At 32.3% G+C, this 18653-nt stretch overlaps 1 protein-coding gene across 3 annotated transcripts in view; it reads right to left on the reverse strand.

Annotated features, from left to right (window-relative positions):
* LOC114326167 (uncharacterized) overlaps nt 1–18653 on the reverse strand; it is a 133059-nt gene that overhangs the window by 84930 nt on the left and 29476 nt on the right. For 2 of the 3 annotated variants that reach the window (XM_050652729.1, XM_050652728.1), the window contains exon 2: nt 39–189. In XM_050652729.1, the coding sequence (XP_050508686.1) occupies nt 39–179 (141 nt within the window). In that variant the 5' untranslated portion in view covers nt 180–189. Of the gene's footprint in view, nt 1–38; nt 190–16183; nt 16398–18653 lie in introns of all 3 variants that reach the window. The other variant, XM_050652727.1, reaches the window with a different exon arrangement.

Here is an 18653-nt window from a genome sequence, read left to right on the forward strand (position 1 = left end):
TTAGTGGTGTTTTGCGTTCTTTTTATAATGTTACTTACCTCTCTTTGTTCCTGTAATTTTCTTCGAAGCTCAAACTCCCTTTGTTTTTTCCAAAGGTCCATTCCTTCTTTAATAACACGTTCCTCAAAAGCTTTTCGCTCCATTTTTCTACTTGTTTGAACGGACTCATCGACTAGCATGACTGAAACTCTTAAACGTAAGATTTTATAATGGAATATATTTATTCATTTATGAAATAAATCTAAACTGTACTTTATATTTTTTCATAAAATGTTTTATGTTCCAAAAGTCCAGTCGGGTTAGACGAAAAAAGGCACATGCATAGCAAGGCCTTGCATGGCGGTCTGCCCCAAAATTTTCGTTATTGTCAGCCGCCATCATGATTTTAAGGAACCGTTGAAAATAGCCGTTTTTGCTCAATATATCCACCATTTTCAACTTTTCGATAAAAACGGTAAGGATGTAAATTGTTGAAAATCCGATTTTTTACTTTTTTTACAATTTTTTTCAGCGGTCAAAATTTTACGAGTTAAGAGAAAAATAGCGTAAGGGTGTAGCATAATGATTGAATTGTATCTCGTTAACTTTACGACATACCTACAGTACGTACATTTTAGATACCGTTGCACGTCATCCGCGTCATAGCAGGTGACGTCACACGATACCAACACGAAATATTTAAGTGGTAGGTCTGTTTCTTTTTAGAATCGTTTAGCGGAGTACACTTTGCAGCCACTAGACATATTTAATTATATACGCGTAGAAATAATATTGGAAGATTTCTATTATTCTAAATTTAAAAAACCATACCCTAACTTGTTTCATTTAATTTGTATAAGGGGAATATAAAGCGTTTTTAAAAAGCACACTTGCTCGGATTACACTCTACCTGAATTCGAAAAAAGAAGACAGTTATTTGACAGTTGAGGTATTGTCACTTAAGATTTCTTTTTATTCTTTACTATAAGTATTTGTTTTATTATATTTATTGTTTTTATACTTAAGAATATACTTAACGTAATTAATATATTTAACGAAAGATTATAACTTAATTCTTGTTGACTATTTCAATGTTTTTATTTATTTACACTAAATATTAATTTGTTTTGTTGTATAATCCATTCCGCAATATTTATGCGATATATTTGATTTAAAACGAATTCAAGAATTTTTTGTAATCGGGGAACAATATCAACTTCGATCTCTGACGTAGAGAATGACGTGCAACGATATGTATATTGTAGGACTGTAATTTTACATAAACAGAAATGGAGCAAATTGTATTTTATAAAATATTGATCTCTTTCATTTTTTTTTAAATACGTATAAGATGGAATAACTTACGAAAGCATCACTACAGCAACCAATTTGTGGCAATAATATTAAAAAACCCTGAGGATAAAAAAGCTACTAGTCCAGTCGGGTTAGACGAATAACAGGCCTAACCTTGCATTAGGAGCTGCCCCAAATTTTATTTTTCTAATCTTTAGGGGGGCCAATAGTAGTGTAAATTTAAAATCTCGACTGAAGTCCGCCGTTGAGTTAGCCGCCATCTTGATTTTAAACGAGAACCGTTTTTGCTCAATATTTCCGCAATTTTCAACTTTCCGACAAAAAGTATAACAACCAAAATTGTTAAAAATGTGATTTTCTATTATTTCTATTGTTACAATTTTTTCGTGCCTTCGATATTTTCCGAGTTATGGCGGAAAATAGTGACAGAGCATAATTATTGAATTATCTCGTTTATTATTAGTTTACGACAAAAATGTTCCTATACAAAAATAGAGAGAATTAAATTCCACATAATTTTAATCCCTTTCATTTTTTGCTAAAGTCAATATTTAAGGTAGTACGTATGAGATAATGGCGCGAGCGTAAGACCCTATTGATTTTGAAGCAATTGTTTTTGTTCAATATCTACGCTATTTTCAACTAAAATTGTTTCAAATATGATTTCCTACATTTTCTTTAATTTTTTTCATGTGGTTGATACTTTCCGAGTTACGTGGGAAAATAGTAAAAAGTGGTTGGGGAGCATAATTACTTAATTGAATCTTGTTTCAGAGCTGCCCCAAATTTTATAATTCTATCCTTTAGGGGAGATCAATAGTAGTGTAAATTTAAAATCTCGACGGAATTCCGCGGTTGCATTAGCCGCCATATTGATTTACTAACAACGGTAGTTACTAAAATTATTGAAAACGTAATTTCCCACAATTTCTTTTCGACAATGTTTTTATGCGATTGATATTATCCGAGTTAAGGGGGGAAATGGTGAAAGCGGAGGGGAAGCATAATTATTGAATTGTCTCATTTATTATTAGCTTTACGACATAATTTTCTTTTCTCTGATTCTGGCTTTGGTTTAGAACTAGAACCTTTAGCCACGTAACTGTATAACTTATCACTATCAGGGGAGTAATGTGTAGTGTGTGTGTTGAGTAAGTGTCTTGTTACTTTGCAGAGTCGACGTCATTGTCTTTGCAAAGAGACGCTAATTGTTTCCGAACGTCTGCGGTCCCTCTTTACGACATAATTGTACATAAACAAAAATAAAGAGTGTTGTTCTGAAGCTATTTTCTTGTGGCATTTTTATAATCAAGTATATTCAAATGGGAAATAAGCCACAATTTTACCTAAAAATGATTTTATTAACGTTTCGACGCCCAAGTCGGGTGTCGTTGTCAAAATACAAAATAATATTAAATAAACAAAATGTTGTTGCTTAGTAAAAAATTCTTCTAATAATTTATTTAATCTGACTCATTTATATCGGCAATTCAGACACGTATTATACATTTTAAAGTAGACGACTTTAAAAATGATATTGCCAATATTGATGAGTTGCGTTCCTGGGACGACTTTACTAAAAGATAGTTCATTCGATTACATGAAATCAATCCCAACTCAAGAATAGCCGCCACAAAAAATCATAGCATGTGATCTGTCTTTAAAAAGACAACCAAATGCAACGGTGGTACTGAAATTCTCGCGTTAGAGATTCCATAGTAAATCACGAGGGAAAACCAGGAAAAACCTCGTGATACTATCCCGACATCGCAAGTATTTGGGTTTACATTTAGTTTACTCTCAAAACTAATACCAAATTCTGACTTGATATTTTAAATTTTAAATAATACTAAAATACTAAATATGTACTAACTCGATATGTTACTGATTTACTAATTGTGGTATTTTCTTTCTATTGAATTCCTCCTTTAGTATGGGTAACCACATCCTACTGCATTCTACCGAGGAATTTGCGACACAATTGGTTTCATTTAGCATAATTAGAGCCGCTTCTTTGATTTTTCTCTTTTTACTATCTGCTTCTTTTAGGACTATACTTGAATCTCTCCACTGAACTCTATGTTCATTATCCCATGCGTGTTGACATATTTGAGATCTATCAAATTCTCTATTTTTTATATAAGACTGATGTTCATTTACTCTAACGTCTAATGGTCTTGACGCTTCACCTATATAAAATTGTTCGCATTCACAAGGTATTTTATAAATACAATTCTTTGTTCTTTCTTGTTCACTGTTACACTCAAAAAAATTTAGTTCGTAATATTGATTAACAGTGATTATTGAATAGTATTTCGTTCTCACAACAATTTAATTTGTTGTTTCAACGAACTTTTAGACATTGACGAATGTACTTGGTTATTGTCACAATGATTGAATCATAATTGTGAGAATAACTAGAGTACATTAATCAATAACACTCAATTTATTCAGCCAATAACTTAGTTTCGTATATTTAATAAATACTGTTAATTGTGGCAGCAACTCACGTTCTTGATTTCGTAGATGACAAGCAATTACCTTGGTTTATCGTGACAACGTACAGATTTCATTAAAACAATGTACAAATGTTGTTAATATAGAGTAATATATGATTATTGAATAGATGTACACTGATTGTTGTGCCAACGAATGCATTAATTAATCTACTACTGCCTTTAATTCCCACAATCAATGCGTTAATTGTGACAATAATCGTGGTTGTTGAGACAATAAATGTTTTGCTTGACCATTTGAAATGTAACGGCTTTTCCTTGAAAGTGCCGAATAATAATTGCATTTTGTTTCCAAGTGTAGTCCGTAGTAGAAGGAAGATAAGGATAAGATATTACTTATTTTTTATATTTGAATAAAAGTAAGTTTTTTCTGATAAGGTAAATACGGGAGAACATTCTAATTAAAAATAAACTTGTCAGTGTCTTATGTTTGTAAGTGTTTACTTTTAATATTGTCTTGTGATGTTATTTATAAGATGAACTGAAAATGAATTTTCGAATCCTGAATGAAAAAAAAATAATTAGTATTTTTGAAAATTTAAACGCAGAATAAAATATTACAGTATTATCGAGGGTCTGACATCCCTGAGAACTTCTATAATGATTATTTTAATAAGTCACAGGGATGAAAAATAGAAAATTTAGTATGATTTTTTTATTTCAAATATACTATTCAAAAGAAACTTTTTGTTTATTCTAAGGGACTTTCAGCCCTCAGTAATAATGTAGCCTTTTATTCTGCGGTTAAATTTTTCAAAAATACTTATTAGTTTTCTCAGGATTCCAAAAAAATGAATGCGTTTAAAAATAATTCGATCGAAATTTTGCCCCTGCGCTCTCAAAAATGATTAAAGTGTTATACATTTTTGAAATCACCATTTCAAACACTTTTAAATGAGCTGTCACATGATGTACTTTCCCATTAAAAAAAATCAAAGTTACGCCTGTCACCTGAAGAGGGATCGTGTAAAGTTCGAAACATTGATGTTATAATATACTTTGATAATTTAAAAATCGACCTGTCTGAGCGTTTTGCTTATGTACTAAAAATAAATAAGTTAATAAGGGGGGGGGGGAGTGTAACACTTATTCCAGTGCACTGTATAAGCGATATAATAATTATGAGAAATCACACAGTGTAAAGTCCTAAAGGTTAAGGACAAAAAAGGGGATTTAAAAAATTATTATTAATCAATTAATATGATACATTGGGCTAATGCATTCAGTAATTATTAATATAAAATATGTTCATAGTAGGAATGAACGAAACTGAATGTAAGAATGAATAGAATTGCTTGTAAGAATAACCGTATTTATTGTGCCAATGAACGGAATTAATTGTAACAATAAACGGAAATAATTGTAGAAATAAACGAAATACGTTAGGAGAAATAACACTGTTATTGGCACAACGAATGGTCTTCGTCGGTCAATTAACGACGTTGTTGTTTCAATAAATAGTGTTCGTTGACTCAATGAACTGAGTTCGTAATATCAATAAAATGATATTATGGTATACATAATGAATGTTCGTCCATTCAATAAACGTAATACATTGGCTCAACTAACGAAAATAATGAATTGATGAACATCGCTTTGTTGTTCCAATAAAACCAAGAATTGGACAAATTTTAAGAATTGCGTTTGTTGTCTGAATTAACATTTTTATTGATATTACGTACCTTTTTCGTTGAGTGTAGGTTTAGTTTTAGATAGAATAGATCTCAATGTGTTTGTTGTTTTGAATGTCGTTGATATGTTGAATTTATTTCCTATTGTTTTAAGTTTCTCGGATAGTCCTTTTACATATGGAATTGATATTTTCCTCGTATTATTTCTTGTGAATGTTGTAGGATCCCGTTCTAAGTTGTTCTGTTCCATTCGATCCAATCTTGACAATTCCTTATTTATAAACGATATATGGGATAATCATTTTTTAATAAAACAGATGTTAACAATTGTTTTTCTTCTAAAAATGAATTTTCGTTAGAACAAGTAATTTTGGCTCTATCATATAAGGATTTAATGATTCCCTTTTTAACGTTGATGTTATGATTTGATTTGTAATTGAGATATCTGTTGGTGTGTGTTGGTTTTCTATACACTTGAGTCTCATATCCAGTATCCTTCTTTGAGACCAAAACATCGAGGAAAGGTAGGGTGTTATTGTATTCCTTTTCCATTGTAAACTTTATTGTCTCTTCTTGATCGTTTATAATATTCAGGAACGTATCCAACAATTCCGATCTATGAGGCCATATGGAAAACACATCATCTACATATCTCCACCATACTGTGGGTTTTAAATTTTTTTTAGAAATGATATTAGCTTCGAAATCCTCCATAAATATATTAGCCAATAATGGAGATAAAGAAGAGCCCATTGCGAGACCAAAATTTTGTTTATAGAATTTATTATTTAGTTGAAAATAGGTATTATTAGTACATAATGTCAATAACTCCATTATAGCTGATACATTTAGTCTTGTCCTAGTTGTTAATGTATTATCATTTTCTAATTTCGTTTTGATTATGTTTAAAGTTTTATCTAATGGTACATTTGTAAATAAACTGTTTATGTCAAAACTTACTAAAATATTATTTGGATTAAATTCTATATTTGATAATTTGTTTAAAAAATGTTGTGTATTTTTTATAAATGTGTCATTATTATTTGCAAATGGTTTTATAATATTTAATAAAAATTTTGATAGTTCACTACAAGGAGAATTGATGGTACTACAAATAGGTCTAAGTGGAATGTTTGCTTTGTGAATTTTCGGTACTCCATAAAAATGTGGTGTCTTACTGTAATGAGGTGTCATTAATTTTCTTTGATAGTACGTTAGGTCATTTTTAAATTTGAATAAAGTTCTATAGATTTTGTTTTCCAGTGTCTTCGTTGGATCCTTCGTTAATTTGGTATAAGGTCCATTTGTAATTAGATCTCTAATTTTGTCCTCATATTGTACTTTATCCATTATTACAGTTGCATTTCCTTTATCCGCTGGTAGGATTGTTATGGAGTCATCATTTTTTAAAGTTTTTAAAGCTTTCGTTTCCTCTTTGCTGATGTTCTGTTCAATTTTATTAGATTTTTCCAATTCAAGTTTGCATAGTACCCTATATTGTTCTTTTTCATGGGTTGGTAAACACTGGGATATTTTTTCCACTGCGCTAATTATGTCTAATTTTGGAATAGATGGATGAGTGACAGCATAGTTTAAACCCTTTGACAATACCAAATTTTCCGTTGCATTTAAATGTCTATTTGATAGATTGACAACTGTCGCTAATATGTCATTATTTCTATTTAGGTTATCAAAAGTATGTATACTATTTTGTTCTAAAAGAATATTAAATTTATTTATGTATATTTCTTTGTTTCTGATATGAATTTTGATAAATTATGTGTAAACTAAAAATAATTCGATCAAAATCAGAATTTGATATCATTTCGTAAAGCAAATCTTCAATACTTACGATGTCTTGTACAATAAAAAATAAATTTGATCTATGAAATTGTAACCTTTCCCGGATCATTGACACACTGGCTCTATGTAAAATATTTTGGAGTCTTCTGCTTGAGTATGCTGGCCGTAACCTCAAGCCTTTTGGTATTAAATTGTTGTCTCTACATCGTCTTAAAAATTTAATTGAATTTTGACAGTGTGCCAATTTCTCGTACAAAGTTCTTCTTCTTCTTCTTCCTTTATTGGGTTATATCCCTCGGGATAATTCGCCCAGCTTACACCAGGGAAATACTCTTGTCTTGCTCTGGGCAGTCGAATATTTCCAAATATATATGTTAAAGCCTCAATTTTTTTTTAAATATATATTAGCAGGAACATCTTCGTATAGGGCCAGACAGTCCCTACAGGAAAGGCAATATTATACCATAAGGGTTAAGGCTTTTATCATTTGGAGGTCCAATATCTTTTTATATCTTTATCTTCTTAATTTTTTTAATTCAAATTTGGGAATTGATTAATTTATAAATTAAGTTTGGCTAAGTTAAGGAATTTAAGGATCAGGTTAATCCTACGTGGATTAAGGTTGGACATAAGTAGGCAAATTTCAATGGGAGTAGGGATATTTGTCTTGGCTAATTCTTTATATAGGTCAAAATTGGGTGACATATTTATAGGGCACTCAAAAATCAGATGATTTAAGGACCCAACTCGGCCACAGTCACAATATGGGTCATCTTTTACTCCTATCCTGAATAGGTGAACTGGAGTAGCACAATGACCTGTCCTCATTCTAATAATGGTGGTTATATGTCTTCTGTCTTGGTATGCAAAATTGTGGTACCAGGGGAGTTTATCTATCTGACCTACAATTTTAGAGTAAAATGAATTATTTCGATTTTTCCCCTGCCATTCTTGCTTCCACCGATTCCAGATGGAATGCTTGATGTCTGGTAGAAAGTTGGAATAGTGAAGAGTGATACCAGCAGCTACATTTAAGGTTCTACCTATATTAGCTAGTTTATCAGCCACCATGTTCCCTTTAATATTCGAGTGTCCTGGAATCCATGCCAGACTAATATTAACGTTATTTTCTTTCGCTTCAATGATGCCTCTCTTGGTCATGAACGATGAATGTTCTGTTTCCATAGAATAGGTTGATCTGCCTATTTTCTGTAAGGCACTTTTAGAGTCCGAGCAGATGATTGCTTGTTTAATCCCATTTTTCAAAATAATTTGGAGGGCATGATTAATTGCGACAATCTCAGCCGTACATATTTGGGTATACTTAGGTAGTTTACTGGTATAAGAATAGTTGATCTCTCGGCTAAAGACACCAAAGCCTGCTGATCCTTCATCATCAACCGAGCCGTCCGTGAAGAATTTGGTGTGACTAGGTTTATTTAGAATTATTTTTTGGAGTTGAACTGAGGCAAGTTCATCTGAACGATTAGATTGGATATTTATGATTGGAATTGTTGATAATTGATGGTCTAGTTCAAAGTTATGGCATGGGTATAAGTCACTTAAATATAAGTTGGGATAAGTACTTTTAAATTTGTTTTTTAAAAGCACTAGAAATGGAATACTTCTGTTTTTCCAATGATTTTGGTTCCTTTGAATTGCCAAGTCTAACAGGTCGAGAGCGGAAATAATTGGGTTGCCAATTAACATTAAATTTTTTAATATAAATTTAGAGCTAAGCCATTCCCATCTAGATTTAAGCGAGATCTGACCACTTTCACTTAAGAGAGCATGAATTGGGGTAGATTTCATGCATCCAGTTATAATTCGGATACTTTTGTATTTTAGTTTCTCCAATCTTTTAATTAAGGAAGTTGGACAATCGAAAATTACCTGGCAGCCAAAGTCCAGATGGCTCTGAATCAGACCATTGTGTACAATTTGTAAGGTTTTTGGATCACTTCCCCAATAAGTCCCACAAAGAGCTCTCATCACATTCAGGCCACGATTTACTTTTAGTTCTATTGAGTTTACATATGAATTCCACTTTAAGTTTTTTTGAATATTTACCCCCAGGTATTTGACTGAATCCACCCAACCAATATTCTGGTTACAAAATATTACGTTAGGGGGAGAGATTTTCGTGTTTCCTTTTGTAAATAATATTGCAGAAGATTTGTTCTTAGACAGATTTAAATTGTGGTCTAGCAACCATGATTCCATCTGAATCAATAATTTATTTACATTAATTACCAATTCATTAATATCACTCCCTCTAATCAGAAAAACCAAATCGTCTGCATACTGAATTAGTTTGCATGAAGAGGGGATTAAATTATACAGGGAAAGACAATATAGGTTGAAGAGGATAGGGCTCAATGGGGAACCTTGGGGTAGTCCCAGACTTGATTTTCTTGGGCCATGGGTTTGTCCCAGTTTGTCTTTGACAAATAGCTCTCTATCATTTAGAAGGCAGAAAATCAAATTAGCCAGTTGGGTTGGAATGTTATACTTTAATAATTTGGAATACAAGAGTGATATATTGACATTATCATAAGCAGAAGAGATATCTAGAAATATGCCAACAGTGTATTGATTTTGAGCGAAGCCTATTTGAATTGTTGAGGTGAGGTATGTAAGGCATTCCGTACAAACTCTACCCCTTCTAAATCCTAGTTGTAGTGGATTAAAAATCTTATTATGTTCCACAATCCACTCTATTCTATTCTTTATAAGAGTTTCGAGCATTTTGCCTACACATGAAGAAAGAGCTATTGGTCTAAAGTTTAACGGATTATTACAATCTTTATCTTTTTTGATTATAGGTAAAATTACTGATTGTTTCCACTGAACAGGAACTATACCCGTTCTAAGACTTTCATTGAAAAGTTGAATTAATAACAAAGATCCAACAACGGGAAGATTTTTTAACATTGAGTAGGAAATCTGATCCAAACCAGGAGCCGAGTCAGATTTAATTGAGAGGGAGTTCTGATACTCGTCGAGAGCAAATGGCGGTTCTAGGGCTTGAGGAGATCTAACCAATACTTTATTGACAGCGTAAAGGGGGGTTAAGCAACATAGAATTTCGTGGGATATAGGAGTAGAGGGCAATTGTGTATATATTGAAGGTTTCGAAGCCGATACCTTATTAATTTTCTCCCACACAACTTTTAGAGGAGTGTTTCTATTTAATTTACTGCAAAATAGTCTGAAACTATTTTTACGTTTTGATTTTAGGAATTTTCTTGATTTGGCTATATTCTTTTTAGCCTCGATATAGTTTTCCATTGAGGGGGTATTTTTAAATTTTTTTAAGGCAGACACTCTCGCAGAGAGGACTTCAGCACATGAGTCATCCCACCATGGAATGTGGTATTTGGAATTATTAGGAGGGTGAAGCCAAGGTATTGTTTCATCAGCTACCGATGATATGGAGTTAGTAAAAAATTCGTAATCTTCCCTGGGAGAAGCTAAGAAAATGCTGTTTAAATTGTTATGATAAGTAGACCAATCAGCTTTCTTTAGATTTCTTCTTTTACATGAATGCGGGGGAGATTGAGGACATACACCTATCTGACATATTATGGGGAAGTGGTCACTAGTTCCAGTATCTGAAATAGTGGACCACTTGCCCACACTGGCTGCCACATCGACTGATGCCATTGTTAGATCTACTACCGACTTACTGCCTCCTGGGGCCACCAGTCTAGTTGGGGACCCATCATTGAGAAATACTAGCTCAAGTTCCTCCAAAGAATCAAAAATAATCCTACCATTGTGACTGTCTCTAGAACTACCACATGCCTTATGATTACAATTTAGATCACCCATGATTAAAAATGGCTTATTAAGTAATTTAACAAGGGAAAACCAGTTGGATTTGGAGATGTCTTGTGGACAGTATATATTAAGAATATTCAAATTAAAGTTAGGGAGAAATGTGAGTTGGAATTGGACATCATGATTGAAGCCTGGATTGGCAATTTGAATTTCCCTATAATCAATATTATTTTTGATAAGAGTAATTAATCCGCCATAGCCATCCTCTCGATCTTTTCTGATTATTTGATACCCTCTACATCTTATAACATGTTGGTTTGAGAGCCAAGATTCGCTAATAAGGATTATATCTGGGTTAAGGTTTTTTATAAGGATTTTTAGATTGTCAGAATTAGTGTTATACGAACGTATATTCCACTGAATAATAGTTATCGGAGTGTTAGGATTCATTATAAAGAGTATGTTTGCTAGACCAAGGAGTCAAAAGATCTCGAATCCTCAGGCTCGAGATCCTCTATTCCCCTCCGACCCTGGTTTACATTTGTATTGAAAGGTGATACACTTTTGTTTATGCTAGTCTTTAGATCTGCCATATTGTAAGAAATGGAGTATGATTTTGAGTTTATTAAGTCACCAATGAAGGTCATGACGAGCTCCTTGTGAGATTGGTTCAGCATAGACATGGCCTGATTGAAATCCAAATGAAGTTGGGATAAAGATTGTGAGTTAGTGATTTGAGAATCAGAGTGAGCAGGATTGAATTTTGAAGTCGAAGGCTCATTTATTCTTCTACCTGATGGATTAATAAGTAGTCTTTGGTGGGAGATTTTATCATAACCTGTATTTTCTTGTATTGAAGGTCTTCTTCTTTTTGGTGGAGATTGAGTGACTTGACTAAAAGCTTTTGAATATTGAGCTGAGGCTGCAGACCTCCTCTCCTGTGGTAAGATGCCATTAGAATTATTCTCATCGCTATGTAAGGGGGGGAAATCGTTTATGTTTAAAGATGAAATATTATGGATCCTAGGAACCTGCTGACTTGCCTCATAGAAAGATAGATTAGAAAAGGACATTAGATCCTTAATATCTTTTTGTCTGACTCTCTCTCTACAATTACGACTATTTGATTCATGGTCAGAAGATTTGCAGAAAATGCAATATTTTGTACACGTATTAGATGAAGAATCCTCATGAGAAGTTCCGCATCTAGCACATTTCTTTTTTCCTCTACATTGGTTCGTAGAATGGCCATAAAGTAAGCAATTTCCACATTGAAGAACAGGGCTGATGAATGGTGTGACCCTCATTGGTAGTTGATATATGGAAATTTCTTTAGGAATAGTTTTTCCTGAAAAAGTTATGCTAATAGTTCCCGTGGAGACAAATTCAACCTTTGAATCCACTTGTACTCTCCGGTTCATTCGCTTTACACTTAATATCTTACATAAAGCCAAGTTGGTTTCTGATGCCTCCTTTATTTCTTCCTCTGTGAATCTTTTATTAACTCCCCTTACTATACCCCTACAAGAAATCTGATGAAATGGAATGAACACGTCATACCCTAGGGCTTCCCAATCTTTCCTCACAACGAAATCGTTGGCTGCTTTTCTAGTGGCAAATAATACCCCTATCCTGTTTTTACCTTTTCTACTGATTTTCGTGATGTCTTTAATTTTTAAAACAGAAATAGATTTAGCTATACTTAACACGTGGTAATCTCCAATATTTTTATCCTGACCCTGGACAAATACTTCATAAGGACCTATGTCGGTCTCCGAAAATAGTATTTGTTATTTTCCTTTAAGACTTTTCTGAATAATTGGAGGTTGAGATTGACATTCATGTTGGATGATTTTATTAGGAGGGTCAGGTGGTGGAGGAGGATCGGGAGGAACTTCTTCCTCCATCTTATGCGGCAGATTGACGAATTTAAAATCTATGCCAGTCGATGCAAATTAGAAATTAACAGGGAAATATAGATAGTTTTGGCCCTTACCCTTTGGATGAGTCGTCCGTTCACCTCGAACGATAATCACAGATTTGTCTATTTTAAGTTTTCTTCCAAAAAATCAAATGTCAAACACAACAAAATTCACAACAGATATTCACTGCGAAAAGAAGCCGAGGCTGTTCATCCCAGCGGACCTCGACTTCTTATCAACGATAAATAAAAAATTAACAAGAATTAACAACTGTTTTCACACTAAATTAGGTTTGATGAGGTTTTTTTAGCAAAAATTAAAAACTGTCAACTATGACGTTTTTTCTGGTTTTCAATTTTTCTGCTTCCCTCGTACAAAGTTTCCAATCTCCTAAAATTTTGACAAACGCTAGGCCCATACCGGTTTCTTAATGTTGTTCTGAAGCTATTTTCTTATGGCATTTTTATAATCAAGTATATTCAAATGGGAAATAAGCCACAATTTTACCTAAAAATGATTTTATTAACGTTTCGACGCCCAAGTCGGGTGTCGTTGTCAAAATACAAAATAATATTAAATAAACAAAATGTTGTTGCTTAGTAAAAAATTCTTCTAATAATTTATTTAATCTGACTCATTTATATCGGCAATTCAGACACGTATTATACATTTTAAAGTAGACGACTTTAAAAATGATATTGCCAATATTGATGAGTTGCGTTCCTGGGACGACTTTACTAAAATATAGTTCATTCGATTACATGAAATCAATCCCAACTCAAGAATAGCCGCCACAAAAAATCATAGCATGTGATCTGTCTTTAAAAAGACAACCAAATGCAACGGTAGTACTGAAATTCTCGCGTTAGAGATTCCATAGTAAATCACGAGGGAAAACCAGGAAAAACCTCGTGATACTATCCCGACATCGCAAGTATTTGGGTTTACATTTAGTTTACTCTCAAAATATTTACGGCTCTAATTATGCTAAATGAAACCAATTGTGTCGCAAATTCCTCGGTAGAATTCAGTAGGATGTGGTTACCCATACTAAAGGAGGAAGTCAATAGAAAGAAAATACCACAATTAGTAAATCAGTAACATATCGAGTTAGTACATATTTAGTATTTTAGTATTATTTAAAATTTAAAATATCAAGTCAGAATTTGGTATTAGTTTTGAGAGTAAACTAAATGTAAACCCAAATACTTGCGATGTCGGGATAGTATCACGAGGTTTTTCCTGGTTTTCCCTCGTGATTTACTATGGAATCTCTAACGCGAGAATTTCAGTACCACCGTTGCATTTGGTTGTCTTTTTAAAGACAGATTACATGCTATGATTTTTTGTGGCGGCTATTCTTGAGTTGGGATTGATTTCATGTAATCGAATGAACTATCTTTTAGTAAAGTCGTCCCAGGAACGCAACTCATCAATATTGGCAATATCATTTTTAAAGTCGTCTACTTTAAAATGTATAATACGTGTCTGAATTGCCGATATAAATGAGTCAGATTAAATAAATTATTAGAAGAATTTTTTACTAAGCAACAACATTTTGTTTATTTAATATTATTTTGTATTTTGACAACGACACCCGACTTGGGCGTCGAAACGTTAATAAAATCATTTTTAGGTAAAATTGTGGCTTATTTCCCATTTGAATATACTTGATTATAAAAATAAAGAGAATTATATTTTATACAAATTTTAAAACTTCCAATGAAACACCAACCAAACTAAGCACATAAATGGCATAAAAATAACTTTATGCATTAGGTTCACTTACTTTCATTAACTAGCGGATTTTATTGGTTGAATTTGTCTGTCGATAATTAAGTTTCATGTCAGCTAACATATTTTAATATTTCACCATTTTTTTTTAATTTGAATCCTTTTGGGGAGAATTTTTCCATTCCTCCCCTCGTAGACCCGCCACTGGTTCTCTCGAAAAAATGTAGTAAATCGTAATTGCAACAATTTCCGTCCTTACACTTTTTGTCGAAAAGTTGAAAGTGGCGGAGATATTGAACAAAAACAAATGTTATAAAATCAGGTCTTAAGCTCGCGCTTTTACCGCATACGTACTACCCTAAATATTGATTTTATCAAAAAAATGAAGGAGATCAAAATTGTACAAAATTTAATTCTCTTAATTTTTGTATAGGTATAAATTTGTTGCCAAACTAATAATAAACGAGATAATTCAATAAATATATTATTATGCTCTAACTGTCACTATTTTCCCCATAACTCGAAAAATATCCACAGCACGAAAAAATTATACGAAACGGAATTATAGAAAATTGTATTGTCAACAATTTCAGTTTCTACACTTTTCGTCGAAAAAGTTGAAAATGTCGGAGATATTGAGCAAAAACGGTTCTCGTTTAAAATGAAGATGGCGCCTAACGCAACGGTCAAATTCAGTCGAGATTTTAAATTTATACTACTATTGACCCCCCTCCCCAAAGATTAGAAAAATAAAATTTGGAGCAGCTTGTAATGCAAGGTCAAATGCTATCCCGACTGCTAATGTGTTAGTTTGTTGCTCTGGAATCCTCAGCGTATTCTAACATCGCATCATTGCCACAAAGTGGTTGCACTGCTACTATAGTGATCCTTTTACAAGTTAACATACACCTATTCTAACTTGGCTATACCGTACTGATGACAACTAATGAGTTAAAAACACGTATCTATAGTTGCATTCCATCTTATACGTATTTTTTTCTTCCATCCTTGTTGTGACGCATGCCGATATATTATATACTTCCTACATTGATTATATATAGGTCTATATATATATATATATATATATATATATATATATATATATATATATATATATACATCCCGCTATCATTATGTCATCTTTTCATGTTGCAGTCATTTGGCATCACCAAGAAATACTATCATTTTCGAATTTTAATTCGTGTATGTTTGTTGAGCGCATTTTTTAACGCCCTGTATCGTTCTCAGTTTTCTAAAATTTTAATTTTAAAAATTTAAATTATATACAAAAATTTTTACACTTCATAACCATTTTGACTTCCACCACATAAAAATGTGTATTTCCCATCATTTTGCCGCTTTTCGACGTTGCCACGAGTTAAAAATACCGATCTTTTGAGGACAGGTAGAAAAGGTCTATTGTAAACTTAGAGGATGGAATATTTTGGTAAAATATTCCATCCTCTCAGATTATAAACTACATAAAAGGTAGGTTCTTTACCTGTTCAGCTGGATTACCAAGCAAGGGTCTAAATATTTTACGAGTTGAATTGTGTTTATTTGATTTCATCTGTTAAATTAAAATTTCTCATACCGACTTAAAATTTTTGTTTGAAAAATTCATTTTATATTTTCGTTTAATTTACTTAGGGTTTTTGGTCAGAATTTTGAAGAAACGCTTGGTTTGACATAAAATTTGGGACACGTACCTATAGCTAATATGTTAAAGAAAAAAAGTGATATTGTGCCGATATGTGCTTTTGATCTGGAGGTGAGTTTCGTCGGTTATAGGGTATGAAAACAAATACGTTCAAATAAGTCCGGAATTGGATAAACTGACTAATTCTAAGCAACTTCTATTTTATAGCGTTTTTCACTAAGTCAATACTTTTAGAGATATTTGCGAGTGAATATGTTCATTTTTCAACAAAAAAAAAAAAAAACGTTTTTATACGGTTTTTCGCAAATAACTCAAAAAGTAGGTACTTTATTGAAAAAAAATTAGCAAATAGTAAATATAGCTTATAAAAAAGTGAAAAAATGGTATATGTGTCAGGTCTGTAGAGCCAGTAGAAGCAGAGTTATTGCTAAGCTTTGTTTTAAAACCAAGAGGAGTAGGTAAACTAAATGGCAGATTCACACCCAAGAAAGTCACTAGAAATATCATCAGATAAATCTTCTTTTTTGGTTGATCATATCGGCCTTTGACGGTAATCTTGACTAAAAATCTAAAAATAAAATGAAGAACGCAGAACATACAAAAATTGCTGATAAAATAAATAAACTGACCTATGAAATGCCAATAGTGTCAAAATTTGATATGAGTAAAATTGCCTGAGGTTGTACCAATTACAAACAAGGTGTACGGCGCGGGAAATTTGAATGACTCCTCTTGTTTAAAAACAGACTATAGTGAAAAATAAGCTCTTATATCTCAAATTCCAAATCGAATATTTTAACGTGAAATAAAAAAAATGAAACACTTTTCTGGGAAAACTTATTACAACTTTCTTAAAGTGTTTAAGAAAACGTTTATTTTTATTTTTTTTTAAAGTTTCCAGCAGCAAGAGTAAGCAGGTTACGCTCAAAATACAGTTGTTCCTTTTTTTTTGGTTAAAAATATTTTAAAAACTCCCTCTAATTAACAGCCCAAATGGAATTAATCGTTACCACTTCACAAGTAACTTTATGTATTGTTTGTGTTTGTAAGTTTCATCAGTTCAAAGTGCTTATTTGTGGAAAAATTTGGTTTTAAAGTAAATTTTTTTAAATCTTTAATTTTGAAAAAAAGACTTTTGTCAAAATAACTTAAAAATTATTAGTGATACCAAATATCTTAAAGAGTAAAAAATGTAGGTGTTGCTTTTTTAAATATTTGGAATTTTTTGATTTTCTGGAAGACAAAAATTGGTTAAGATATGGCTGTTCAAAATTTGCATATACATACTCGTGACTAGTGATTCGTTCGAGGCCTTTCAACAAAACCCCTTTCAAAAATAAGCATTTTGAACCAATGCAACTTACAGATCATATACAGGGTTTCCCCGAAAATAGTGCGTTCCTTAAAGGTGTAGATAGAAAGCACAATGTAGAGCAAAAAAGTCTTATAACATTTTATTCTAAATTCAGCCGTTTGACCAAAAAACGAAAATACATTTTGATATGCAAATTGATACTCAATTAGTAAATAAACAAGGGGTCCCATTAGATTAAATTTCACAGTCACAGGTTCTTCTACGCCATGTTGCCAGGTCATATAAATTTATGAAAATAAAAATTTACTCTTATGGAGAACAACGTAATTTTTGTTGAAACGGTTAACTTTAGGAAAAAATGTTACAACACCTTTTTGTTCTAAATTGTGTATTATATCCACACCTTAAAGGAACGCACTATTTTCGGAGACACCCTGTATAAACAATACATTTATCTAAAGTAACGTGTGAAGCGGTAACAATTAATTTTCATGACTTTCTTTTGCCAAAAAAAGGGAACGATTTTATTTTCAGCGTAACTTGCTTACTTTTCACGCTAGAAACTGTTTTAAAAACACCAAAAAAAATTTTTTTTAAACACTTTAAAAGAGTTATGATGAGTGTTTCCCGAAAAGTGCTTTATTTTTTTGGTTATTTTACGTTGAAATATTCGATTTGGTATTTGACGAATAAGAACCTATTTTTCATTAGCTGCAACCCTGCTTCTACTGGGTCTACAGACCTTATACTGACACCTCTTTTTCATAAGCTATATTATTGCTAGGAATATTTTCTTCGATAAAATATGTACATACTTACTTTTTGAGTTATTTGCGAAAATCCGTCCAAAACGTGTTTTTCTATGAAAAATAAACATATTCACTCGCACAAACCTCGAAAAGTATTGACCTAAAACTTTTATAGAACAAAATTTGTTTAGAATTAGAATTAGTCAGTTTATCCACTTCCGGACTTATTTTGCACGTATGTTTTTTC

Source organism: Diabrotica virgifera, chromosome 6 (genome assembly GCF_917563875.1).
Source record: "Diabrotica virgifera virgifera chromosome 6, PGI_DIABVI_V3a".
NCBI classification, from domain to species: domain Eukaryota; kingdom Metazoa; phylum Arthropoda; class Insecta; order Coleoptera; family Chrysomelidae; genus Diabrotica; species Diabrotica virgifera.